This window comes from Sturnira hondurensis, unplaced genomic scaffold (assembly GCF_014824575.4).
Source record: "Sturnira hondurensis isolate 20B ecotype Veracruz unplaced genomic scaffold, ASM1482457v3 Scaffold0022908, whole genome shotgun sequence".
Classification (NCBI taxonomy): Eukaryota; Metazoa; Chordata; class Mammalia; order Chiroptera; family Phyllostomidae; genus Sturnira; species Sturnira hondurensis.
The window spans coordinates 6,681,532-6,709,446 of record NW_028095539.1 but is presented as its reverse complement, the minus strand read 5'-3'; the positions used below and the strand labels follow the sequence as shown (position 1 = coordinate 6,709,446).

At 57.5% G+C, this 27,915-nt stretch overlaps 1 protein-coding gene across 5 annotated transcripts in view; it reads left to right on the top strand.

Annotated features, from left to right (window-relative positions):
* The window catches only part of RAPGEF1 (Rap guanine nucleotide exchange factor 1), a 111,297-nt gene that overhangs the window by 29,130 nt on the left and 54,252 nt on the right, over positions 1–27,915 (top strand). For 4 of the 5 annotated variants that reach the window (XM_037036364.1, XM_037036363.1, XM_037036368.1 and 1 more), the window contains exons 2-3: positions 26,629–26,768; positions 27,318–27,431. In XM_037036364.1, the coding sequence (XP_036892259.1) occupies positions 26,629–26,768; positions 27,318–27,431 (254 nt within the window). The remainder of the gene's footprint in view (positions 1–26,628; positions 26,769–27,317; positions 27,432–27,915) is intronic. The other variant, XM_037036367.1, reaches the window with a different exon arrangement.

The following is a 27,915-nucleotide window of genomic DNA, read 5'->3' as shown; positions in this document are numbered from 1 at the left end:
GACGCCCTGCTGTGGGACGGCGTACTGTAGGGCAGTCGAGCCGACAGGGGCCGAGACCGGGGCCTTACAGAGACCGTGGTGGGCACAGGCACGTCCGCGCTGGTCGTTGGTGAGGTTCGCAGCCGTGTTTGGATGTGACCATGAGTCGGCTTCCAGGTAGGAGAAGTTTTCAAAGCAAAGGCATTTGATACCTTATGGGAGCACAGTCTTGAGCTAGACGGGCACGGTAGAAGTCTTTTTAGAGTAACCCTGACTCGACCAGCGAAGACATCGAGGCTCAGAACAGTGGAGTGACTTGTCTCCAGTGCCACAGCCAGTGTGTGACTTGGTGTCTGTCTCCTGCTGCGGGTGAAATAACAATGACACAGTGAGGTGTGTAATACCAACGTAACACAGCGCGGCAGACTGTGTGTATCATGGTTACAGGTTTTACACACATGTACTTGCATGTTGTAGAATGCATGTTCCATATACTGTGTGTGTAGTACATTGTATGTTACACAGAACTGTTATGGCGGGACACAACACTCTATGTGGTAATTCCACAATACTGATGTCCATCGTGGGCGTCCGTAAGTTGGTTTTTTTGTTAAGTGAAAGATCAGATGTAGGACATGGAAACCATACATGGGAAGGAATTTTTCTCATGAGACGCTCGGGCAGTTGTTCTGGGTGTGGGAAAGAAAGGGGAAGGAAAATTCACGTCGTCATCGGATATTTCCAAATTTAGAGCATACCTGCGCCTTACCCTGGCCTCAGGGTCTGTTTTACCCTGGAGACACACACAAAACACATCTGTGTCTGGCTGTCTCTGTTCCAGCTGCACGGAGGGTATCACTGTCATTTAAGGTAATAGGGATGGCCAGTGGCCACTTCTGATGCCGTTACCTTTTGGTGATTGCTTTCAGAGCATTTGATTTCGGAAGTCACTTTGTGTGAAATACCCAGTTTGTTTCTGGAAACTGTGTGGGCCACAGTTGAGGAATCTGCCCCGAGGCGGCTCATCCGTGTCAACAGTGGGCAGCCTTCTTAAAGCGCCAGACAGTGAACACCGTAGGCTTCGCGCGGCCGAGAGGCAAAACCAAGACTATGGTGTAGGTGCCCGTACAGGTCAGCTAAAACGAAAGCACCGAAAACTGAAAACCGTTCTTTGCTCCCAGGCTGTAGACAAGCGGCCGACAGGAACTACCAGGAGGCTGGCGGCGTTTGGTCTGCGGGTCTGCCCGCCCCCGACCTACACGGTGCTCTCGGTTCAGGCGCGCTCTGCTGGCAGTCGTTGCTCTGGAACTCAGAAGCCAGTTGCTCACCTTCCCGTTCGCAGGCTAGAAGAGGACTTCAAGATCGTCATCCAGCCGCCTCCTTTCTGTAGCTGAGCGGCGTAGCTGAGCCTTCTGGTCTTCCGCACGCACATTCAGCTCTGCCTGTGCGCAGAGTTCCTCTCTCCCCTACGGCGATGAGAGGATAGGTGATGGGAGGGTTGCAGAGCCTGGCGCTGTGGGACGCGGAGGCCTCCCGTTGTCTCCCTTTACCATGAAGTGGGCACTGCGCTAGCAAAACTCAGTGCTCATTCATTCGAGAAACGTTCCCCGACAGGGTCCTAGGGCACAGCCGTCAGGGTGCTCGGGCCAGAACACGGCAGTCGTCCTCCTCTCTCTTCCTCTCAACCCCTGTTCGCGCTCCCAACGGCCACCCACCGGACTGCATGGGATCTGCTGCTGCTGACCTCGTTTCCCAGCGGTCTCCCCAGGTCTCCTCCGCAGCCACACTGGCCTCCTGGCCGTTCTGGGCACAGGAGGCCGCCTAATGAAAAACTAAGGCATTGCTGGCCCCCCCAGTTTATAGTGTGTGTATAAAAAGTAAACACGTGGCGTGTCAGATGACAGGTGTCGTGTGGAGGAGAGGCGGGGTAGGGGGCGGTAGGCGGGCCAGGGCCAGGGGAGGGTGGGAGGAGGGGCGCCTGATGGTGAGGAGCCGGAGGCGAGCGCTGCAGCTGTCCGAGAGGGACACTCCAGAAGGACTGGCTGGTCTGAGGCCTGCGGTGGGGAGACAGGTCACCCCAGTACGTAGTGACTCAGGACAACAGCAGTTACTCAGGTCCTGCTTCTGCAGGTGGCAGTCTAGGCTGCTGTCCCTCGTGTGCCTGCAGCCAGCTGCAGGGAGGACTCGGCCCCGGCCTCCAGCAGGCTGGCCCAGGTCCGTCCCGGCAGCCGGCAGCCTTCCTGCAGAGTGCGGCATGCAAGGCCTTCTGAGTCCCGGGGTTGGAGCTGCGACTGTGTCACCTTTACCTCCTGTCACCGGTGAAAGCCAATCCCAGGCCAGCCCAGATTCCAGGAAGGTGCCTGAAGCCCCCCAGCGAGGAGATGTGGATCTGAGGGAGAGACCGCTGTGGCCGTCCTCGCAAACACTCCGCCACAGCAGCCTGTGAGCCGAGCGGCCCACGTCTGACCCTCGCAGGGGCTCTGTCTGGGAGGCCGTCTTTCCATCAACGCTGCACAGATGGGCTCAGTGAGGGTCCCCTAACTTGCTCAAGGTCAGGCAGCCAGTAAGCAGCAGGGTTGGGACCCAAACCTGGTTGTCTCCGGTGTCCAGGCTCCTTTCGCTGTCCTCTCTCCCAGACAGTATTGGTTCGTAAGAGCAGACCGGGCGTCGCCTCCTCTCTTTTCTTGTCAGGCCAGGGGGCCGTGGTTCTGGAGACGATACCTCCTCGTGAGAATGGACCCGAGGAGCTGAGGAGCCTGGGTGGTTGGCGTGTTCTGTGAAAGGCTCGGGCAGCTGTCTGTGTTAGAGCCCACTGAGGTCCCAGAGCTGTACGGAGCTGGGACCTTCACTGATGCACACTCACGTCTCCACTCTCGGTCGGCCATCAGTGCCTTCGACAGTCTTTCCAGCTGTCCTTGGCCAGCGGACAGCCCTGTTCCTCAAGGCAGCCTGTCCAGATAGTCGCCACCGTCTGCAGGGCCTCCCCGAGCCCCCCTTGCCTCCAGGCTTCTGACTTCTGTGTCCACCTTTGTCACTGCCTCTCGATTTCTGGTCCTGACATGGGAACACCCTGCCTCTAGTCCAGCGCAAGCCCACCCTGCGCAGCTCCTCCTCCCTCCAGACCTGCCGTAATCAGCATCTGTCTCCTCAGCCAGCGGGGCTTCCAGCTTCCCGAGAGCAGAGCCCCAAGAGCAGGCAAATTAGCATTAGCATCGGGGACCCTTGGCTCTGCGGCTGCTCGTGCAGTCCTGGGCGAGTCACTTCACTGCAGGCTCTCGGGTCCTGAGATGAGTGGACAAGCTAAGCCACTGCAGTGACCCCTCGGAGAATGCGGTCCGCTCATGTCCATACAGGAGACTTGGCCGAGAGCCCAGTGCCGTGGCCCTCGGTGTGTCCTGGACCCTGGACTCGTGTGTTCGGCCTGAACCTGTTGGCATCAGGGCTTAAGGAGCGCCCTCCACGCAGCTCGCTAGGAAAGCAGCTGGGGAGCTGGGTGGCCTGGGTGCTGATGTCACAGCCGCAGGAAAGATGGTGTCTGGTTGGCAAGCGAAGATTGCAGTGAAAATATTTTTAAATTTGTCTGGGTAGAGGGCACATATGAGTGAGTAATTTGGTCACACCAAGCATTGCCTTGCTGGTAGGGAGCCCGGGAGCTTCGCCCGACCTTGGACCCCCCCAGTTGGGTTTCCAGCGGGCTGAGTGGGAGGGAGTGGGGAGGGCGGGCTCCTGCCTGTCTGCTGTGTCCTCTGCCGGCCGGTGCTCGGCCTGAGCTCAGGAAGCAGAGCCGGTCTTCCTTCTTGCGTGCTTTGCTGTGAGAGTGAATGGTCCCGCTGCTGGGGTTCGGTCAGCCTCAGTGTGCTCCTCTGCGGAGCGGAGGCCGCTGGGGGCAGGCCCCCTTCGAGTGAGGGCGGGTGCGGAGTGAGTGTCTGACAGGGGCAGTGCTCACTGCCGTTCAGCTGGGACCGTCCTTGTGGACAGTGCACATTTTGTCTCGGGTATGTTACCGAATGGTCCGCTGAAGGTCTCCTCATACTGCCGTGCCCTCTCCGTACTGGGGGGAGGGTCCTCGCAGTGCTCCTTGCTCACTGCGTCGCCCGCTCACTGCGTCTGACCCACCGGTACCTGCTCAGGCGCAGGACACTGCTCTTCCCTTCCGGGCGGCCGGCCGTGCGTTGGCACAGCCGCCGCTCGCTGAGCTCCTCCTCCAGGGGCGCTACTCACCGGGGGCTCGTTTCCAAAGTCAGGGCAGGAACACTGCACACAGTCAGTGACTCCTGACATCTCAGGTCGTCTGCGATGCACAGTCTGCGTGAGGGGGTCATCGGTGTTTTCTGTGGAGAGCCGTGCGGGGCATGCATTCGGCTCTCTCGCTGTTGGTGGCGGCAGAGCGCATGTCGGGGCGGTGCGTGTTCTGCCACACCGGGTCGAGCAGGTGGCTTCGCTCTCCCTCAGTTCTGCCCACAGGGCCTCCTGTGCTTATTGGCTCAGCCACGGGCAGCGGCCATTGACCTGTGTCACATGGCCTGTGGCCCGTCTTGGCACAATGAGTCAGGCCGACTGGTTCTGGCCCAGGAATTTGAACCGGGATGCAGAGAAACCGTCTAGTCACTGATGGGCATTAGAGCTGGAGAGTCGTAGAGAATTAGCGGCAGGCAGCCCTGGTGTGCTTCAAATTATGAGGGAGGAGCAACTCAGAAGAAGCATGTTCATGCATTTATTTAACGAGTTTGGTGGCTTTAATCACTTGGGTTACAGGTGTCCATCCTCAGGGAACTTGCATTTCTGGTGGGAAAATAGACAACACCCCCTGTACTGAGTGCGTGGTAACGGGTGTGAGAAGGTGCTCAGTGCGGGGGAAGCAGAATGGGGCATCGGGAGTTCCGGGCACGAGGGCCGGTGTGACGGGGACAGGGACAGCAGGTCCTGTCAGGCCTTGAGGACCGCTGTGAGGGCCGGGACTCCGGCCATGAGGGAGCTGGGCAGGTGCTGCCGCAGAGTCTGGAGCAGAGCAGAGAGACCATCTGACTTCAGAGTCACTGGGGCCTCTGCTGCATGCTCGGGGGTCGGGGGAGCCCAGGCAAACCGGGGGTGCAGGCGGGAGGCCTGCAGGCCGGGGCGGGGGCCGTGCAGAAGCCAGGGAGTGGTCGGACCCAGCGACTAGAGCCCACGGGGTTTCCTGACTGCCTGGGCGAGGGTTGCAGGAGTGCAAGAGGAGTCGGGGTGATGCCAAGGTTGTTGGCCTGAGTGTCTAGCTGTGGGGGGGTGCTGCCCTCAGCCCAGGCGGGGAATCGGGAGGGGAAGGCGGTAGGGGAGATCGGGGTCCGTCACACACGCCTGTTCAAGTGGCAACGCCCAGCGGATGGTTGGGTGCGTGGAGCCTTGAACCACGGGGTCTCCGTGTGAACCCCAGTGAAGGCAGGACGAGGGGCTGAGCTCCCTTCGAACCCTGCCTGCTGCCGCTCCCAGGGGTCTCCTTACCTCAAACCTGAGTTCTTACTCACCCCAAACCTTTCTTTCGTTTGGATGTGTTTCACTGGGTTTCTGTTTCTGGATACCAGAAAAGCTGTGTCTACAGTGGCAGCATGAGCCCTGACCAGCATGGCTCAGTCTGTTGGATGTCGTCCACAAAGCAGAGGGTCTTCGGTTCCATTCCCAGTCAGGGCACGTGCCTGGGTCGTGGGCCTGGTTCTCAGTTGGGGGCGTGTGAGAAGCCACTGATCAGTGTTTCTCTCTCACATCGATGTTTCTCTCCCTCTCTTTCTCCATCCCCTTCCCAATACATAAATAAGTAGATAGATGAAATCTTTAAAAAATGGTGGTGTCATTCCACTTTACAGTTTGGAATCAGATTCAGGGGTTAGACTTGATCGAGGTTATATGTACCCCAAGTGGCTGAGCTGCCTCCAGAGTGTGCACCGTCCCCTTGTCCTTCCTGGGCCGTGCATGGCTTCTGTGCTGTGGGTGGTACTCAGTGTGATGGGAGTGGTTTAGATCGTCTCGTGCAAATTAGGGGTTGGGGGAGGCACCCAGACTGAGCCTGTCGTCGGCTTGAATTTTCACTCTCGGGAGCCCCAGTGCAGTGAAAAGAACTGAAGTGTTGGGTAGGTAGTTGGTTGATTAATTTTTGAAGTTTTTTCTATCAGTGAATATTCCAGCACCTTCTGTGTGTCAGGTACTGTCAGGCACAAGCCTCTGAACCACAGAACACAGGATTACTCCAGTGGCTGTTTTCTAAGACCACCCAGGGGTGGTCCATAGCTGGAGTCACTCTCGACGCACAGGGGAGAGGGGGTTTGGTACACCCGCCTTGGAGTGAGGGTCTTGGGCTTCATTCTCTCCTGTCGCCATCCTAGTTGAGAAAGGCAGAAACCGAATGAGCCCCCAGGTGGCTGCGTAATCACACGCTGATAAAGACGGAGGAGCTCAGAGCCCTGACCGGAAGGGGAGGGTTCGTCACGTCAACCTGGTGCGGTGAGGGGCCTGTGTCTGCAGGGGGCTCTGGCCGGCCGAGGAGATGACGTGTGAGGCCTGCGGGGGCACGGGTGTGAGGCGGTGAGAGTGCGGACCTGGGGGTGACGTGTACCTCTCCTGTCAAAGCCTGGAGCTTCAGAGCACCGACAGGCAGCAAAGCTCTTTGGTCGGTGAGATGGACAGGACCTGGGGGAAGCAGGGTGTGATGCAGGTCGAGGTGACAGCGGGTCCCTGGCTCGCGTCATGGGTGGTCACCGTCCACTGAGATCAGAACTACAGGGGGAAGCCTGTTGTTGATTTGGTTTACGATTTCACAGCAAATTGTGGTTCTCTTAGGGCTTTTTCTATTTTTATTAACCACAGGAATCAAAACTGATTACTGGTATTTGCAAACTTAGAATAACTGACCAAGTTCTCCCTGAAGTTCTTAGCTGGGGGGATTGGGGACTTTTACAAGGAGTGACTTGGAGGGACAGGGCTCCATGTCCTTCTTGAAAGGCTTCTTCCTTTTGCCTGGTGTGACACCCGGACCTTCAGGAGGCATGGGGACCCAGTCGTGGCTCATTTTTATTTCTTCTCATGGGCAGGTGGGCTCCTAATGAGATGGCTTTCCATCAGGAGGTCCCTGGAAGCCTCCCTCCTCCCGTGGCCCCTGTGACCCACTGAAGAACCGTGGAGCCGGGCGCGCTCGCATGGGCAGCCAGCGCCTGCCGCGAGCAGCCACCAGGAGGCTGTCATCCAGCGACTGGGACCTGTGTGGATGGAGTGTCGAGACTGACAAGATGATTTCCTGTGTGCATGAGAACTAATGCCCTTCAGGCACGGGGGTGGGGAACGCTGCGTCAGTGTGCCCTGCGTTTGCCCCCTGACTCGGGTGGGCTACTGAGAATGTCACTGTGTCCATCTGTGCCTGAGCAGAGGAGGCCGGCACTCGGCAGGGCCTGCCGACGCGGTGGTGTGTGTGGAAAGCTCGCTTCTCGGACGACTGTGTGTTCGCCGTTCGCTGCCCACGCAGCCCTCATGGTGCTGTTGTCCGTCTGTTGTGCTAACGAGATGCTCAGTTAATCGTCTGAGTCTCCATGGCATTAGTGAGGAGCTGGCCTTGGCTGTAGGTGACCACAGCCCCATCCCTGCCTGCTGACCACAGAACGCGCCACCTTGTTCCCTTCTGACTGACCTGGACCTTGGCCTCCCAGGTTCTGGGCTTCTGGAGACTTTTCTGACCCACCCTTTGGGCAGCGGCCTGTGTGCCCCCTCTGCCAGTGACGAGGTCCCCATTTTGGCTGGGGGCTGCCTTGGTGGTGGTAGCAGTGCCCTCGTTCACCACGCTTCTCTGCGCTGCATCTCCCAGTGGAAGGGAGTCCGTGGCTCGCTCTTTCTTTCTTTCTTTCTTTAAAGATTTTATTTATTTATCTTTAGAGGGGAAGGGAAGGAGACAGGGAGAGAAATATCAATGTGTGGTTGCCTCTCGTGAGTCCCTTGCTGGAAACTGGCCTGCAACCCACGCATGTGCCCCGACTGGGAATCAAACCAACGACACTTTGGTTCACAGGCCTGCACTCAATCCACTGAGCCACACCATCCGGGGGAGTCCAAGGCTTTTTGATCTGTCTGTGCCTGCTGCCCTCCTTTGTCTCCTGTGCTGCCCTCCTAGACCTTATCCTGTTCTCCTAAGAAGCTGAGGGCATGGTAAGACCAAGCCTCCAGCCTCCCTGTGTGACCTTGGCCGTTTGAACGTTGGGCTCCTTGAAGCAAGATACCCCGAGGAGGAAGTGGGCTGCCTGGTTCTCCCCACCTCCGGGTCGGCCTCCAGGCACTGCTTTTGTGCCCCGTGTGGCTGCTGGTGCCAGGAGCTCTGACAGTCCCGGTGGGTGCGGGCATGTGTCAGGCCTTAGTCATCACAACTTCAACCACACCACTGTCGGGCCTCAGACCTCAGTGCTGACGCGACCAACATCTCATTTCTGCCAGAAAGGGGTGGAGGAACCGTGTTTCCATTAAGTTCTGTGAGGGCTGTCTCTGTGCTGAGTTGGGGCTCCTGAACACAGCACACCAGGCCACATTAATGGCTTAGACTCCCTAAGAAATGCCGTTACTGATTCCAAGTTATTGGGCTGTTGATTTTTTAAAAGAGAGAGCGTATTACGTGGGTATCGGAAGAACATGGTAGAGCTTGTAAAACTAAACTCGAAGACCCAATTCACAGTGTCACTTCACATCCTCCTTGAAATTCCTTCTAGACTGTACTGGAGAAAGTTTCCTCCCTCTGCTGAGTTCATCCTTTTTTGGGGGGTGGTCAGAATCAACACATCTTGTTTCCCTTTTTGCTTTTGCTAGTAGGAAACTCAGAACTAAATGGCCGTAGCTAAGTTGCAGTAACTCTTGTGTTCCAAGCTTCCAATTCTGTTCTCTTTCACACTGTCCTGCTGGTGACATTTCCGTGCTGTCTAAATAGACGCCTGCCATTGAGGGAAGGACTGCTTTGAAACTTCACACATTAGTTCTGGGGTTCGCTTTGACCATGCTTCTGAGTAGAAGCAGCTGTGGGTGTGTTATGTTAACAGTTAGGTGTGGATTTTAACTAAGCTGTGCCCAGGGTGTGAACTCTGAACTCTGCTTCTGCTCAAAGGGGTCCAGTACCGTGATGTAACTCTGACCGAGGAGGGAGTCTGGGTTGGCGCGGACCCACACTCTTCTGCAGCAGAGCGCGAACTTCAAGCCCTGCCGCATGGGGGCGCTAGTTTGCTGTCTGGCCAGGCCCCTTTCCCCTGCCCTCCCGGCCACTCGGACAGAGTGGACAGGAAAGGCTCTTTGGCAGATGCTGTTAGGACCCTGGGGCGTAGCGGGGAAGCTAATTTTAGTTCTGTTTTTAAGGTTATGGTGGTTCAGTTGTGTTCTTCCTCTCAGGGTAGAGCGTTTTGGCTTTTGTTTTTGCTTTTGCATTTCCTGTGTATACCTCGTGAAGCAGAGTGGACTGCTAAAAATGTCACTTGGGGTTGACTTTGTGCCTAGAATAACATTCAAGACTTGTGAGCATAAAGTCGCTGAAATAGTTTCAGGAGGAAAGATGTTATGTTCCTCTTTCAGAAGATTTTGCTTCTAGAGAACTTCCAGTTGGTGTTCTGTGCATAGTTTAATTGGACATACATAATCTGTCTCTTTCCTCAGTGCGTACGATAACATTTGATTTCTGACACCTTGCCTCTCTGCTTTGTGTGCAAACACCTCATTTTTCAAAGTGCAGTGCATTTCGGAGGAAGATCACAGTTAAAGAGGAAGATTCCGCCTGCGTCCCTGGAGTCTCTGGGTCGTCTCGGAGACCTCAGCTCGGCTCTCGTGCTGTGTCCACTGCAGCTGGGCCGCCGCCTGCAGGGGAGCCCACGCAGGTGCTGTGCAGGCCACATGGAAGGCTCTGAGGCCGACAGACCCCTGGGGCCCGTCGCTCTGCCACTCCCAGCCCTGCTCCTTCCTCTGGGTGAGAGGTAGGACCCCCGTGGGCAGCCGGGTGTGGAGCAGGAGCAGTGGAGTCTGGGCAGAAGGAAGTCCCCACGGGCACTTCCTGCTCACACTCCCCATCCCTCCTCACCCTTGGTTCTGGTGGTGCCCGTCAGCCAGCACCACCTTCCCGCTCCTCCCGCTCCGAGAAGCACAGCCCCGGCGGCTCTCAAGGAGGACATTGTGGTGTCACGGTGAAGAGGGTGAGCTGTAGCCCAGAGTGAGCTGTAGCCCATGTGCGCAGTCTGCGTTCAGGCTGATTCCCAGTTGCTGGGAACTTGGGGCCTCGTCCTTTCCTCCGAGCCTTAGTTTCTCTCCATCGGCGAAATGGCCACTAAAATAGCGCCTGCCAGTCAGGGCTGGCCCAGTAAGCACTCGGCGCACAGGGGGCTGGTTTGGGGAGACCGTGCTGTGGAACTGGGGGATGAGGGATGTGGGCAAGTGACCGCCGCTGTCTCATATTTCTGTGCCCTCTGCCAGCGTGGGGACAGGGCGGCCGTGCCTGCACACATGGATGTGGCCCTGTGGCAGTTTCCCCAAGGCATGCTGGGGGGGGGCTCATTGTGTCTGAGCCCCGGGGCCTCCAGCACAGCGACTCTGGTGAGTGGGGGGGTGGCCTCAGGGGGCTTCTCACCCCCTGGGTGTCAGGTTTAGGTTTCTGATGGACCCTCGTAGCAGGGGACAAAGGTACGGGAGAGCCCTGTGCTGCACCCCCACTGGAAAGCCCGCTTCCCAGCAGCCTCGGGAGCTGCCGGCCCCGCAGTCCAGCAGCGCCTGTCTCCTGGCCCCCATGGGCGCTCCTGGTCCCCGTGGGCCTTCCTGGCCCCCGAGGGCCCTCCTGGCCCTGGCCACTTCCTTGGGCTGCCATGCTGACCTTCTGTCTGGTCTCCCTGTTCACCGCGACCCTGATGGCAGTGCTCTTTCCTGTGCCCACGCCCCAGCATCCTCCAGAAAGAGCATGGAAACCTGGCCAACGGCAGTCAGTCTTTGGGCTTCAGTTTCCATCAGTTTCCCGCAGGGCTAAGTGCCGTTTGCCCACAGTGGAAGATGACTTGAAAGCACACCCGTCTCCGCTGCCTCCTCTTCCCTGTCTTACTGCCCACTCCACCAGCATTTCCTGCTCCTCCCTCGTGAACTACTTGCACTTGAACCCTGGTCTTAGTATGACTCTGGGGATATCCAGACCTAGGTTCAGTCAGTCACCACCCTTCCCAGATGTGGGGGGGGGCGTTGGCCCCGCCTTGCAGTGGCCATTCCCCTTGTAACGCTGGGCTCGGGGTCCTCCTGCCCTGCTCCTCGTAAGTGTTGGTGCCGGGTCTGCCGGACGCGCTGCTGCAGCCCAGGCACCGAGATTGGGCTCAGGAAGTGGTGCCGTGTGCCACGTCACCTCTGACAGTCATCCTTCTGCACAGGGGTCTATTTTTTCTGGAGAGGACTGAGGGGACGGGACAGCCTCTTCCATGACACTTCAGTCTGGGGCCCGGTGGGGGCCATCCTGAGTCGAGCAGTCCGGGGCATTTGCATGCGCTCGGCGGGACAGCATCGAACTGTCAGTCCTTCTCCGAGCGCCCGCCCGCCCGCCCGAGCCTGCAGAGGTGCACGGGCCTGTGTGCCGTGTGTAGCTACAGCCCCAGAAGGGGACGTCATGCAGGAAAACTGTCGATTCCTGAGCCGGGTGTGGAGCTCTAGATGACTTTGTGCCTGGGGCAGAGGCCCACAGCGGGGGCCCGCGCCTCGGGGGACTGGCCCCAGACCCGTTCACTGGTGCAGAGGTGTGAGCCCAGCTTTACCAGGCCAACTCCTTTGGGCGAGAGGTCTGCGTTTTATAGGCACACAGTGCTCCAGACGGGCTGAGGAGGCTGTCTGCGGCCGCACTGCAGATCCGCGCCCTTGCCCCCTCTCCAGTCGGCTCTGACCCCTCACCCCCAGCCAGTGTTAGGGTGCAGGGGGTGGCGAAGCCCTGTGTGAAGCCCAGGGTGTTCCCCAGCGTCAGGATGCCCGGTTCTGTGCGGCTCTTTTTGTTCTGATGAAAATTTGGAAACACTGCTCTCAACCTCCACCACAAATACAAAAATGCTGTTATAGAGCAACTAAATATACTGCTCTGTGGTGGTGCTTCAGTTTGTAGAGTTGGAACCACAACCGCGTCGAAAGGTGGCCTTAGACACTGTCTGTGCTCGGCTTCCTGCAGGGTGCAGACCCGTTTACGGGTTTCATCCGCTAAACCTGCCCACCAGCTTTTTGGAAGCTGTGGATTGGCAAGCCACCTTTAGCTCTGAGGACACGGTGCCTGGCAGAACACGTGAAAACTCTTAGGGGGTCTCAGTCGTGGTGAGTGCCCGAGGGGTCCGCCTCCTAGGAGAAAATGAGGTCTCGGTGTTTCTCCGCAGTCGCTTGGTGGCTCTCAGAAATTCTTGGTCGGCCGTCAGACTCGGCCTGCTGGCCCCCGTCCCCGTTCAGACCGTGTGGGACGACATCCTGCTCACGTCCCAGGGGCGGAGGGGCCGTGCTGGAGGCCCCAGGCCCTCAGCAGATTCCTTGCCTCCCCAGCTGGTTTTGCTTTCCTGGCTAGAAATTCAAAGTTTTCCTCTTCGGTATAAAGTGCGGTTAGGCACTTTAAAGTGCAGTTAATTCGCGGGGTGGGGTCAGCATGAAATATGGACGGACCTCCGGCCTCGGGGCCTGCTCCTGACCAGAGGTGGCGGGCCCCTAGGCCAGGCAGCGTGGCGGCACCTCACCCACCCCTAACTTCGTATACTAACCCCTCAGCCCCTTGCCTGTTCACCTCTAAGTATTTTGTCCAGGTTTGCTTTCTTCCGATTGCAAACATGAGTGTGCACAGTTGTCTTGTGTATGTTTGCTCACACTAGACACCCTGCTACTGCCCCTCTTGGGGTAGAGTCGCTACCTTAGAACAATTGCTTGAGGGCAAAACTCACATTTTTTCCAGCACAAATTAGATGCTAAACACATGTGCAGCCAAACGTAAGCAAGCACAGCCTGAGTCAGAAGGGAGAGTAGTGATTGATTGCGTCGGTCCACTGGTTCTGAGTGCAATATGATCACCGGCACTCTGCACACAGTAGGTCTTTAGGAAATATTTATTAGCTTACTTGTACTCTGAGCCTTGTACAAGACGAGGCCTGGTCCGGCCACATTTCCTTGTGTGGGTGTCTGGTTAGTTGGAATCTGGCGCTGGCACTCACCGCAGCCCGCCAAGCTCCAGCCGGGGCTGTGCCAATGCGCCCGGTGTGGACCCAGCGTTCGCAAGCCGCCCGCCCGGTCAGCAGTGTTCTGACCGCAGACGAGAACTCCCTCTGCTGTCTGTCCGAGTCACCTGCCTGCCCCTGTGTGCGCAGTGGGTTCTGCTGGGCTTGCAGTCAGCCCCTCCCCGTCTTCCTGCTTATCTGCCTATCTATTTTAATCCTCACCCGAGGACGTTTTTCCATTGCTTTGAGAGAGCAAGGGAGAGAGAGAAATGTCGATTGGTTGCCTCCCTTACATGCCCAGACCGGGGGTCACGCATGTAACCTCTGTCATTGGACTGCACGCCAACAGACTGAGCCACACCGTCAGGGCCCGCCCTATCTTCTTAACGAGTGTGCTGCTTCCCTGTGCCCCCCTCTTCCCCGTCTTCTGAAACAGCGCGCCCTGGTCATGTGGAGAACCAGTTAAAGCCCAGGTTCCTGGCACCCCCCCCCCCAAAAAAAAAGCCCTGATTGCGTGGTCCGAGTTGGGCTGGGGACCAGTGTGCTGACCAGCTCTGGTCTTGTGGGTCACTGTCCACAGCACAGCCTTCCCCCTCTCGTCACTGTTGCTCGGGGGAGGAGCAGCATACTGTTGGGCCATAAAATCAATTCCGTAGGCTGAAAAGTGAAATCGAATTTAACTCCCTTAGATTTTTGATGGACTTCATGTACTTGATTGTAGTAGAAACGCGTTTCTTACCACGGTTTGTAGTCCAAACACGTGTGAAAGCCAGTGGCGGCCTCCACCTTAGAAGTGACCCACCTGTTGACAGGTGACCCTGAGTTTTGACTCAGGGCAGGACACTGCCTGGTGACTTCAGGTGAACACTTGATGTCCCCCACCGGACCCCTGGCCGTAGCAGCTCCTCCTTGTCCTAGTGGGGGTTTCTCTACCCCACATCTCCAGGGAGAAGGCTCTCCAGCAATTCAAGTTGGTTGTAACCAAAGTTCCCTAGACAGTAGCTAGCCCCCCGGCCTGCAGCGCCCTCTGGTACCTCTGTCCTGCTTCTTGTTGAACCACACAGTAGACCCGGGGACCTGCTGGTGGGCTGCGGCTGCAGTGAGTGCTAGCAGGGGGCGCGGAAGGCCGCTGCTCCCCAAGGTCGGCCCCACCCTGTGCACGGTTCGGGTCGGGGCTCCTGCGAGGCTGGCTCAGCTCGCAGCTCCAGGGCTTCTTCGGAAACTTCCTGGACCTCTCAGGAAGCGAACCCTCTGCTGAGTGTTGGAGCCCTGAGTGTATGGTCCTCCCTGGTAGCTATAAACCACTTGAGGGCGGACCCTCCATCCCCTTCAGCCACGGACCCTCTGTGGGTCCCAACGCCCAGCGTCTGGTGGGTGGAAGGAGCTCTGCCAAGTTGCGCTCATGAGTGGGCAGCCCAGGGCTGCCCGTTGTGTTTTCAGTGTCGTCTCCCTGGGAACATGCGTTCTGACTCCACACAGCTGGCTTGGGGAGGGCGGGTCCCTGCTCCTTCTCTCTGCCCGGCGCTCCCACAGGGACACTTCGGGCCAGAGGCAGGGCTGCTCGTGCGGGAGGGACTGCTGGGTCCTCCAGACAGAACTGCGATTCCAGGGACTTGGGGATGCAACTGCTGAGGGAGAGCAGGGGAAACGCGGTTCCCGCTCGAGAAGTGCACACCGCTTTCTGCTCCAGGGACCCGTGAATAAAGCCCCTGGGTTTTCCCTGAAGGCAGTCCCTGGGGTGGGGTGGAGGTGGGGAGTTCTGAAGAGGAGAGAATTTGCAAGGAATTAGAGGGATGCGGCTTGGCTGAGTCCAAGGTCCAGGAGATGGAGTCTTGAGCGCCGGCCACTGAAGAGCTGTCTTTTAAAACCTGCGTGAGACCACTCCGTCACTAATCACAGGCTGTGAAGGTACGAACTCCGAGAGACCAGGAGGCCCTTTGGACTTCAGAGAACCTCCCCCCGATGCTGTGGCCAGACTTTGGCAACGGCAGCCTCGCTGAAGTGTGTGTCTTTCCGTGATTCGTTGCTTTGGGGCTGTGTAAAAGCAGTGCTTTGGTCGCGTTCATAATGCCCCCTGTCAAGTTGAGAGAGCCGGCGTGCAGACTAGGCCGGGGCAGCGGCAGCGGTCCCAGGCCCAGCACCAGCATGGCCTGGAGGCCTTGATGGCCGCGTGGCTGGGAGTGAGGCGGCCCAAGCCTAAGCTTCTCCAGAGGAGTGTGAGTCTCTTTTACAAGCAGTGCTGGCCTCACAGTCTTTTCTTCTGCTCTTGTGGTGACTTGCTTCCCTGGTGATCAAAGTTGTGAACACATCTAATAAATGGCACGTTTGCTGGCTCTGGCTTTAAACAGAGGAAGAGGAGGCCTACGCTAAATAAGATGTGTCACCTGGGTCGGAAGCGGGGGCGGGGATGCAGCCGAGCACAGGGCCCTGCACCTGGGAGGCGCTGGTGTGCTCGGAGTGGAAGCCCGGCCTGGAGGGAGTGAGAAAATCCCTGCAGGGACGGAAGAGGCCGTGGGCCCTCCTTTCTGTGAACCCGTCTTCTGCTTTATTTGAGCCACCGGCTCCCTCTGCCGAGTCTCAGGAGACTGCACGGCTGCTGCGCGAGGCCTCACTGGGTTCAAATTTAGGGTCTGCCACTTACTCTCCAGCTTCAGTTTTCCCACCCTGGAGGGTCGCCGGGAGTCTTCCATGAGAGAGGCCTAGAAAATGCCTGGGGCGGTGCTGGGCACTCACTGTGCCGGAAACGGCCCTGGCATTTGCTGGATGGCCACTGCCGTCTGCTCCCCGTGTGGCTCAGTGCCTCATGCGGTGTCGTGGGCACGGGCACCCGGACATCTCACTGTACACGCATTGGACTTCAGGCTCTGGGCCAAGGAGATTTTAGGCTTTGCCTAAACCGTCATGGCTTGAGATTTTAGTCCCAGAATTTCAAGGGCCCTGGGAGCCTCGGGTGGGTGGTTAGATACTGGTGGCTGGAAGGAATTTGCCAGCAAAGAGGAGGGTGTCCCCAGCACAGGAGTAGGCTGTCCTTTTTCTGGGCCTCTCTGCGTTTTCACTTACTGCGCTGCCAGTGTCTCCTGAGGAGGAGGAATGGCAACTGCAAGGCTGGGCTGGCACTTTTTCGGCCTTGACTGAGGAAGGAGCCCTGGCCTGGCTTCGTTCAGGAGGCCTGAGTCCTAGGCTGGGGTGAGTCCGTTCCCAGGACCCGGCTTCCTCTGTAAGAAGACTCAGCAGGCATCCTTTCCAGCTCTCTCACTACAGGGAAGCCCAGCGCCCCACCACTCACTGGGCACCTGGCCGCAGGTGGCCTCTGAGCAGGCAGCTGGGGCCACCTTGACCATCCATTACCTTGGAGAGATGGCGATTGGCCAGCACTTGATTCTGAACGTGGAGAGCAGAGTGGGGTTCTTCCCCCGTGCCTGTCCGAACTGTCACATGTGATGTCGTATAGTAGATGTTCTTGCCGGAGCAGAACCCCAGGCTGTGGGCACGTTTGAGAGACAGGTGCAGGGGGACAGGGTCCACGAAGAAACGCTCATCAGGGGGCAGCCAAGAAGACCCTCACTCGTTCTGTTCCAGAGAAAACTGTGCAGCCTCTGATTGGGTGAGAGAACGGGCCATCTCTCCTCCACCCCTTCCCATGCCCGAGAGCCCAGATGTGCGCCCTTGCGTAAGTGGTCATTTCCAGATCCCTCGGTGTCCACAGAGATTTCCCCGCCAGCCCGTTTGCTGCCTCTCACTGGTCCCCACGTGAAATGCCCAAAGCCTGGAGCTGTCCCTGTGTGCCCACCTCTTCCACCCTCCTCAGGGGCAGTCTGGGCTTTCACACGAGGACCCCGGGCCCCAGAGCACTGGCGCCTCGCCCCCCCCCCCCCCCGCCGGGAGGCCATGAGCCCTGGCTGCGCGCGCCTCCCTCCCGGCTCTCGCCACGCAGACAGTGGGGGCTCCTCGGAGGGAGGGGCCGGCCCCTCTTTGAGAGCCCAGCCCTCCCAAATGCTAGAAGGAGTGACTGGGCGAGTGCACACGCCACACGGGGCCTGCTCTGCCTCGTCTGACGCCGTTTCCCTGAGGTGATAGGGAAGGGACAGGACTGCAGGTGACCCTTGTCCCTTCACTTTCTTCACTCTCCCAGCTCCTTTCCCTGTTGCCTGGGACAGAAATAAATAAATGAGCATGTGCTCACTGACAAATGAAAATGTTGTTTTCCTCTGGAAGCCCAGAGGGCGGCCAGACAAGTTCTGGGTTCCCGGGGTCTCCGTGCAGAGCCGCACGCAGCTGAGACTGCAGAGTTACTGTCCACCCAGCCTCCCGCCCCCTGCGCCGGCGCCCGCCTCCCTGCTGCCTGGCCCCCAGTGAACAGGCGTCTTGGCCCCGACACAGGCTGCTTTGCTGCTGACACGATGCCGAGGGATATGCGCTGCGGCCCCCCAGGAGCGTGGTTTGAATGCTGACCTGGCACCCGTCCTGACACGCAAGGTCCTCTGAGGGAAGAGGCTTCTCCAAACGGCCCCACCTAAAGGACAAAGGTCGGGGCCGGCTTGCTTCCTGTTGCAGCTGGGATCCCGAGTGACGGGCTGCGCTCCAGACCTGCTCGCTCTCTGCCCACCGTGTTGGCACATGGGCTCAGGATGCACTGTCACTGCCCCGCACCCCTTCTCGTGGCTGGGAACCCAGCTGCGGAGCTGCTTCAATCGCCGGGGTCTGTGGGCTCGACCCTGGGTTGGTTCCAGACCGTGGTGGAGAAGCAGTGCCTGCTTGGGGGTGGGCCACCCTGGGGACAGGCAGCCCTCCAGTGGTTCACGGCTGTGTTAGGGCTACGACCGTCTTGTCAGTGACATGCGTGTGACATGCGTGGGGTGGGGGGGACTGTGACTTGGTTTCCTCGTCTGTCACATGTTAATAAGAGTCCTTCCCTTCCAGTGTCAGTGTGAGGATCGGGGGTGACGGGTGAACCCCCTGCCCAGGGTCCGGCTTCTAACGGGATGTTTAAAAACAGGAGCCACAGATCAAGCCACTCAATTGGGCGCCCCGGGGAGCAGCTGCGCACCCCAGAGGCTCCTTCTCCTCTCCTGGCGGACGTCTGTCTGCGATTAGGTGGGTGTTTCACAGCAGGAAGCCGGGGGGAAGCCCTGGGTGGGTGCAGTCAGAGCCCTGTCCAGCGGCGGCGCTTCCCAGCAGGGCAGCCCCAAGCTCACTGTGTGAGTCGGAGTGTATTTGCTGGAGGCTGTGGTTTCTGTTTAAATCCTGTGAGATACTTCAGTTGTTGGATTCTCCACCCCCCCTTTTTTGATGCCGCTGGAAGTTGAGAGGCATGTGAGCTTCAGGTACAGCTCTCTCCAGCATCCCAGACGATGGCACCAAGAATCCAGCTTCTCTCCTCATCTCTGTTCTGCTCTTTTGTTTTGTTTTTAATAAAACTTTTTTACTAAAGTGTAACACGTAGAAAAGTGCTCAGATCATAAGAACACCCACTCTGGGCTATCTTCTCTGTTTTTATAGTGTGTGAAATAAAAACTGTCCACTCGAAGAGAGAGCAGTCATCTCAGGAACACTGGTGTAGTGACAGATGACACGTGCTGTGTGTGCCGGCGCTGTGCTGAGTGACTTGACGTGGCGTGCTGGTCACTGCTCACTGCGGCCGGGAGGGAACCAGGCCCGGGAGCAGCCTGCCCACGCACGCCTGCTGAGGGTCTCGGTTGTACCGGAGGTGGGGGAGGAGTGGGCGTCGGATCTCGGGGCTGTGCTGGGCCACACGTGGAGGCCAGCACCGCTCCTTTGGCCTGCATTTCATCACAGTAGGACAGTATGTCAGGCCCCCATGCATGTCCATGGCCCCTGCCACCGAAGAGAATCAGTTTGCTCTGTTGGGAGCTGTGGTTGTCAGAAGTGTTTTCTGTTGAATCACTGCTTGCTCTGCGCTCCGCCTCCTGACCTTGTCCGGTGTTGGCCACGCAGTCCATCGTCCAGGTGTCAGTGAGAGCGAGACCCTGCAGCAACTCCCTGTGGGACATGGTCCTGGGCCCTTGCACCCAGCCTGAGGGTCAGTGGGTGCCCCTGCTTCGCCACAGCCATGCACCGTCTGCCCTTTTGGGGAGAGGCAAAGCAGCCTCCAAGACCATGGCGGCACAGCGCAAGGTGCAGTCTAAAGCCCTACCCCTCCCCAGCAGGGAAGCTGAGGGCCAGGCCTGGAGCTGCAGGGGCTGGAAATGGGCGAGTCTCCTGCTGGACGTGGGGGGTGCACATGAGCGTTTGAAGACGTACTGCAAGGGGAAAAGATGAGTGAGATTTCTCACTGGTTTTTGTCTAGTCACGTGTTGAAATGATGGTGTTGCAGAAAAACTGTGTTGGCACTCCTGAGAGAATCACAGTAAAAGCCCGAGTAAACCACCCGCCCACAGCGCACCCAATGCTGCCCCCGGGGTGGGGGGTGGGTGGTAGTTGCCAGGCGTTACCGAGTTTCTTCGTCGGTTCTTAGTCTGCGTGCTCGCTGGTGGGCTCCAGAGTGTGTGTCCTTCCTGTGCCGGTCATCGGGCTAAGTGCCCGATTCCAGGACAAGTGAGCTTTGCTCGCCATCAGAGCCCCAAGGGGTCAGTAAGTAGAGCCCCCTTCTCTGCTCTGAACCCTGAAAGCGGGAGAGAAAAGACAGTGAGAGAAGAGCCAAAACGCTACCTTGACTTCTGATAAAGCCCTGCTTGGAGGGTGCGGCCGCCGTCAGAGCCGCATCCTAATGAGCAGGTCCCAGGATCGGACTAAACTTGCCATCCAATGCTGGCCGCTTGGCACTCGTCAGGCGATGCGTGGCGACAGCAGAGAACAGGTTTCCTGTGGATGGGCTTAACTCCAAAGGGGTGTGGGTGGGTGGGGCTGGCGGGGGTGCGGGTGGGGTCGGGGTGGCACAGCCAGGGTGCAGGTCCTGCGGGCCATGACCTTTGGAGGGCATTGCTTCCTCCGGAGCGAGAACGGAGCCACCGGAGGCTTCCGAGCAGCGGGACAGCGGGACAGGACTTACCTTTTGTAAGGATTGCTGCGGTGGTTGCATTGAGAAGACGGTAGAAAATTGAGGAGCAGGAGACCAGCTCTAAAACGACTGCCGGGGCCCTTGAGAGAAATGAGGAGGGGTCTGGCCAGGGCGACAGTGGTGTGACTCGGAATGCAGGGCTAAGGTGGCACTGGCGGAGCTTGCTGAGGGCTGGGCGGGGTGGGGGGGCTGTAGAAGAGTGGAGTCAGGGGTTTGGCCTGAGCTGTGGGCTGGGTGAAATTTCCTGTTTACAGAGATGTGGGGACAGCAGGTTTGGGGAGGGAGTGTCAGGAGACAGTTTTGGACTGGCGTTCGAGCTGCCTGTTAGAATCTCCACAAACTTGTGTGTAGAAAGAGACCACTCGGCAATGAAGTGGCCTGGGCCTCTTCTCCATCTGCACCTGTCCCTGGTGTTCTCATCTCGTGTCTCGGTGTCCCGTGGCATCTGCATGCTGACAGCCCCGAGAGGCACAGCTCCAGCCTCCATCGGTGTCCTTCATGCAGACCTGTCCTCCCAGCTGCCTGGTCCGGGGACCCATGCTGTCTGTCGAGGCTGTTCCTTGGGACTGATTCGGGGCCTGGCCCGGATGAGGTGGTTGAATAGTCATTGAACAAACGGATGCTGCCTTTTATTCTTAGACTGACCTCGTGAATAGGTGCAGAGGTGCATTGATTTAGTCTTGGGTAAAATAAGAGAAATCATAGGATACAGTTGTATTCACAGTGAGTTCTTTGAATTCTGCAAGCAATGTTAGAAAGCATCTATTTACTGGAGATTTAAGATCATAATATCTGCATTTATGTCAGCTTTTTATTATTTTTACGAGGATGTAACAAAAGCTTCCTGAGACGTCCCCAGATTCTTCCCAAGACATTCTGTGCAGAGTTCTTCGGGAAGATACTCGTTCTGGACGATTCGTGGTTAAATCCATTTGTTCATTTCACCGAACAGGATTTCCTGAAATTGTAACTGATCTGTAATCTGGCCCATGTAAAAGTCGTGTGAGCTCTTCTGTAGAGAACCATAGACCTCTGTGTCTAGTGCCTGCAGCTTGTATTCATGTAAACCGTGTATCAGAAAAGTACACCTGGTGCGTGGTCAGCCTGCAGCCTTGTCACACGTGGGCCCACCAGGGTGGCTGAGTCCAACCACAAACAGACCACAGCCCACTCCCACGTGTCCCCTGCCCCACCGTCCCCACCCACCCTCAGTGTGCCTTGATCCCTAAAACCAGTGATGGCTTTGCCCGTGCTCTAGTCATGTAACCGGAGTCATACAAGATCCACGTTTTGTGCCTGTCCCCTTTCTGCACTTGGGAGAGTCATTCATACAGTGTGTGGGTGTTGACTGTCCCTTGTCACGCTGTGTGGGCTTCCCTGTGTGAGGCGCCCCGGGCCGGCCTCCCCTGTCCACGGGCCTTGGCTGCTGCTGCTTGACTCCCTGGTGCGCACCTCAGGACGTGCTCGAGTGGGCATTGGCCAGGCCGTGCCCTGGGCCACGAGGGGGCGTGTGCGCGGCTGTCGCCTGGCTCACCCCCTCCGCAGCGGAGGGGGGAGTGCCTGTTGCCCCCTGCCCGCGCCCACGCTTGGCACTTCCTGTCCCTTCTTTGTGTCCATCCTCGTGTGCAGGTAGTGGTGTCATCTTGCGGTTCTAATTCATTACTTCCTGATGACAGTGGGGTTGAGTGCCTTGTCACCTGTCCATTGGCTGCGTGGCTATCGTTGTTGGTGAAATACCTGTTCCGTTGTGAATCCTTCAAATTCTTACCAGTTGTGCAAGTAAAACAAAAATGGCGGCTCTCTATCAGGTCGACCTCAAATCCAAGGTGAAGCCTGGCGTCTTCCATAGGTGGCAGGGCCTCGGAGGCCCAGCCTCGTCTTTGCACTCCGCCTCTGTGGCCTCCACCCCGAGCCTCACTCTGCGCACAGTCCCCACCTGCCTGCATCCCGCTCATGGCAGCTGGACGGGATCTTACCGGGCTTGTGCCTTCGCCCCGGCAGCCCCGTTTCCAGGCATCTGGCTCATCGTACCAGCGCCCCACGGGGCAAGCCTGCGGGTGCGCACCAGCGCGGCCCATGTGGAGGGCAGGTGGGGACTGTGCATCGGGGCCGGCTGCGTGCGGCGTGGCCTGCCTTCCAGCAGGACGTTACTCAGCCACCCCCGTACTCGTGTGGGAGAAGGCCCGCTGCAGGTGATGGCAAGGGAGAAAACTGCAGCTCTGCCGTAGATGGAATTACGGGAGATTGTCGCTTGCTGTGTTGTGTGTTTTTTGCGGTGCTTGAATTTTTAAAATGAGGTCATTTTACTTTTGTTGCCGAAAAAAAGAAGATACACTTACTGTTTCCATCCGCACCCACGGCGGCGCCGCGGTTATCGGTCGACTTTCTGCACTAAATGAATAATGTGGACAGATTTTCATGTCAGGAGAGCCTTTGGTGTTGCAAAACTCCCAACTGCTATTTTTCTGCTATTTTAACATGAATAGCTCTGTATTGAGGAAGACAGGACCTTGTAATGTGGAAGTGGGAAAAAATGAGACATCAGGTCGCTTTCCATTCTACTAGGCTGGGGCTATTTTTAGCTTTCGCCTTATTAAGTGTTGGCAGCTGCCTGGCAGTCCTGTCAAATACCAGTAATGGCGTCATTGTTGAGCGTCTGCTGCCTGTCAGGCCCTTGGCCAGCTGCTTCACGCACAGGACGGAGGTCAGTCCGCGTCAGGTCCTGAGTGACGCCTGTTCTGCAGAGGAGGGGCTTCAGCTCAGGGGTGACCAGTCTTTCCGGGGACGTGGCTGAGCTCAGGTTGCCCGGCTCTGCCGCCCGCTGTGCCCGTGAGCCATCAGCCCTGCTCTCGGCTCCCCCTTCCGAAATTCTGTAAAATTCTGTCTCTAAAATTCTGGGCAAGTAAAACCCAAAATCTGTCTGTTAAAAAAAAGTTCTTCTTAATGTCCTCAAGCTGCCCCCGGGGGGTGTGGATCAGGCGGATGGGACCGGACGGGAGGACTCTTCCCCAGTTGTGCCAAGGTTCCGCGTCCAGAACGCTGGGACGGACAGCTGCGGGCTCGTCACCATGGGCACTGCCCCGAAGTGGGGTCCCCCGACCCTGGTGTCTCGGTGTCTCGTGTGGTTGATATTTACAGACTCCTCCCACCCCGGGTGAAGTCAGGCCCCGACATAAACCACTGCTAAGTTGGGACCCCAGCTGCTGCTCCCAGTGACGTTTGAAAGGCCAGCTGTTGTGTGCATTTGTCACCCGCAGGCAGCGATGGTTGTCGGGCCGGCCAGGAGCCCGTTGAAAATGTGAGGATGAAATACTGACACCTGGCCGGCTACTTGGGAAGAACTTGGCTGGCTTTGGGGTGGTGGTGGGGGAGTGTTTTGTTGACATCACTCTGTGAGCTTCATGCCTGTCCTCCGGGCCGTCCCCCTTCCCTCCGGTCGGGAAGGGCATGTCCAGCTGCGCGTCTGGACTCGCAGCCTGTGGTGGCTGCCCCAGAATGTGCCAGCTCTCGGTGGCACTCTGGCCTTTTCAACAGAAACTGTGCAGCCACACTTTCCCTAGAAGAAACGTATGTGTGTGTTTCCCCAAGAGAGCTGCCTCCCATGGCTTCCTGCCACGCTGCTGTCACTGGTCATTGCTGTCCTTTATCAGCACTCGGTGCATCTTTCGTTCCAGTGACCTTGCAAGTCACCTGTAACCTGTGTTGCTAACCCATTGCTTCGAGGAAAAGGTGACAAGTAGCCTCCAAGTCAATATCTGTCCTAGTTAGTGCTGTCCTCAATTTCCAGAGTTGAGGTTGGTTGTCGTGACAGAGAAGCTGCTTCCTCCGTGTGGTGTATCTCGCCATGTGCTGTAGCTGGCTGCTGTGAGGCGTTGACGCGCTCCGAGGAGAGATTTGTCAGTAGATCCAGCACTTTCTTCAAATGCTGGTGTTGAGCCCCAGCTGGGCTCCAGGCAGCATCTCGGGCTGTAGCCGGCAGAGCAGAGAGAGTGCTGTGTCACACTTCTGGATTCGGTGGGCCCGCGGTCGTGACCAGGACCAGTCCTGCACTCGCAGGGGCCTGAGAGGTGTTTTCGGGCCCCCGCACCTTGCTTGCTTACCCTGGTTGCACCCTGGTCATGATGGCAGAGGCGGGAATCTGGCCAGCCCCTCAGCCGAGTGCCTGCCTGTGTAGCAACCCGGGATGGCAGGCTGCAGGGGGCGGAAGTCGGCTCGCCGGCCTGGCTGTGTCTCGGGACATCTTTGACCACCAAAGAGGAACAGAGGAACTGTGTGTCCTGCCTAGACTTCCCCATTTGTGTCTGTTCTTTTCATCCTGCTTTCGGTCTTACTTGCCAGGGTGGAAGTCCCGGATTACTACATGGCTCTGACATCCCATCTGACATGGGAACCTGCCTGGAGAGGGGTGTGCTGTGACCTCAGGGGTGTGCTGCTGAGGCCAGTACCAAAAGGAGGGGTGGGGGTAACGATGGTGGCAGCGGGGAAGGAAGCACCAGAGAAGGAAGCAGAGGAACAGACGAGAGCTGATGGGAACGCTGGGCAGTGCCACAGGAGGAGGACGAGGCATCTGCGAGGCCCTCGGTCCCTTGGGCCCAGGCAGCGGGTAGCCTGACACGGGTTCAGCGTCCCGTCCGCCCTGCTCCCCCCCAAACCCCGGGGTTGGTTAGGTTAGCTCCCTGTACTGAGCAGGCGCCGGTGCCTATGCTCGGGGAAGTGCCCGACTGCACTGTCCACGGGCAGCCCCGTTGGACTGCGCCACTCAGTCATCTCAGGAACGATGTGATCAGTGCCGTTTCCCAGACGGGGAAGCCTAAGGCTTAGAGAGGCGTCTGGAACGCTTTAACCCAGTGTGCATGCAGGCTCGCCTCTTAACCACCACGTGAGTGATGAGACCAGGCGTGGCATTTTGAAGCATAAAGAAGGAAGTATAAACTGTACGGGAGCCTTACCCTGCTTGGGTAGGAAGCAGAAGAGGCAGGGCAGAGGGGAGCTGGAGAAATCACTCTGCCTCAGTTTACCTATTCTGAATCCCAGGAGTGACTGCGGCAAATAAGGGCCAGTCAAGCCAGACATGCGAAAGCAGCCAGTCACAAAAGCCCCCGTACTGTGCACTCTCATCTATTTGGAATGTCCGGGGTAGAAAACCCATGGAGATAGAAAGTAGACCAGTGGTTGCCTAAACTGACGGGGGTGAGGGGGTGGAGAGGGGCTGCTACAGAGTTAGGGGGCTTAGATTTCTTTTTCCTTTTATTGATCCCAAAAAGAGGGGAAGGGAGGGAGAGGGAGAGGAACACTGATGTGAGAGAGAGACGTCAGCCGGCTGCCTCCTGCCCTAGTGGAGGGCCAAACCCGCAACTCAGGCCTGTGCCCTGACTGGGACTCGAACCTATGACCTTTTGGTCTGCAGGACGACGCCCAACCAACTGAGCTACCTTGGCCAGGGCACAGTTTGGTAGGGAACAAAATGCTGGAGTAGCTCAGTGGAGTGAGTGCGGGCCTGCAAACCAAACAACCGCAGTTCGATTCCCAGTCAGGGCACATGCCTGGATTGCAGGCCAGTTCCTGGCAGGGGACACACGAGAGGCAACCATACATTGGTATTCTCTCCCCCTCTCATTCCCTTCCCCTCTAAAGATAAATAAATAAAATCTTTTTTTTAAAGGCGTGAAAAACTTTAAAAAAATGTTCTAAAATCTGATGATGGTTGTACAACCCAGTGAATTACTCTAAAAAAAATGTTGAACTCCGCTTTAAGTGAGTCAACTGTGTATGTGATTTATATCTCAACGAATCAGTTTAAAATAAAAAAAAAATCCACTGAGCAGCCTTCCTTCATTTCGCCTTTTATTGTAGTGCTTTCCAGGGTCTGAAGCAATCTTACCAGGTGTGTTTGTGTCCTCACAAGAAGGAGGACTTGCTGAGAGCTGTGCCTGACCTCAGGAGAAACCGCCCCACCTCTCACCGTGTCCCAGAGGGCTGAACACCTTAGTTCTATTTCAGTCTCCACTGCCGACTCCGAGGCCTTGCTGGGGTCACCTGTCACAATTCCTACACCAAAAAGTCGGGGGAGAGGCTCGTTCGAAAGGCCTTGCTCCCGAGTCCCTGCCACCTGCATGTCTATGGTTCTGCTTTGCTGGTCCTTCTGCTGGGCCTGCTCCCTTGGACTCTGGGTAGATCGCCATACAAACTCTATAAGGACACGTGGGGGTATTAGCTGGTTTTTTCCATACTTATTTCGACTGACTTTGACAGCCACCATTCGGAACAACCAACCTGTCCTAGAGACAGAAACTGCAAAAAATGAAGCCTGCAGTCATGTTTTAAGGAATCCATACATCCTTTTCTTGTAACTCTGAACAGCTGGGGGTGGTTTGTGTTGGGACGATGCTCCTTCCCACGAAAGGCCCCTGAGGTTCCCACCCTGCCTCTCACAGCCAACACCCTCTTTGTTTTCAGACTCTCAGCGTTCCCATCTCTCCTCCTTCACCATGAAGCTCATGGACAAATTCCACTCGCCCAAGATCAAGAGAACTCCATCCAAGAAGGGAAAACCAGCAGACGTGTCTATGAAAATTCTGGAGAAGCCGGTAAACAAGGTAAGCAGACTCTTTCTAGGTGTCCTCTGGCTTCAAGCAATGGGAGTTTGTGCTTTTTTAAAGTTCCTTCCCTGGGGACTGAGCTCTCAGTGCAGACACCTGTTCCGTAGTGTTCCCGGGGCCAGGCGGGGCCTCCAGTGCTCCTGGGAGGTACGAACCTGTAGGGAGGTGAGCATTTCTCCTGTTAATCAGAGTCAAGCTCAGTTGGCTAGAGCAGTTCTCCTTTTGTAGATGTGCCATCTTCTGGGCACTTAAACCAGCTCAGCACGTCATGCCCACGCCCCGGGCACTGCCTCCCTGCCCAGAAAGCCCCGCAGTGTCCAGGCGCGCGCATGCGCACAGGGCAGTTTGTTGCACCCAGCGCGTCCGTGCTTGGGGGCATGCGCGGTCCGTGAAACTCAGCCAGCGATATCCTCAAGCCCCAGTAACCTCCACAGGGCCAGGCAAGCCAGACATGTTGAAATAGCTGTTGATTTTCATCAACCCCTTTCTTCAGCCTAAAAGGGGCCATTTCAAGCTCTGTAGGAATCCAGGTTTCCTCTCTTCCAGGAGGCAACAGACAGATTCCTACCAGAGGGCTACCCTCTCCCCTTGGATCTGGAGCAGCAGGCAGTAGAATTTATGTCCACCAGTGCTGGGGCTTCCAGGTCTCAAAGGCAGAAGGTCAGTGTGATGTTAAGAACATTGGGTTTGCCTTGCCTTCTACTGCAGAACCCTGGCCTGTGGTTTTGGGGACGGAAAAACCTATTACAGCACCATCGTGTTCATTTGGGTGGCAACTGTGGGCTTAATTGTTCCAGAAACAGTCCAAGGGGCCTTGGGTCAAAAGTAGGTTTGTCCAAGCCCCCGGGGTCTCTGGCGAGAGCGCAGCACTCCATGGGGAAAGCCTGGGGCCCTCCCTGGGCTGGCTGGGTGTGCTGCTTGGGCCCAGTGGGTTCTGGGGGCAGTGAGGGGGTCTCCTCGTCAAGGTCAGCTGTTCCTTCCTCGAGTCCCAGAGATGAGCTGAGTGCTGAGACAGGGAAGGGCATCTGCAGTGCAGGGCCAGGGCCACTCGGGGCCACCAGCCTCCGTTGGGCCCCCCTTAGCCCACGCCAGGCACCTTGCGCTTGGCCTCCTGTGTCACCCCCACTGGGGGGTGGGGGCCGAT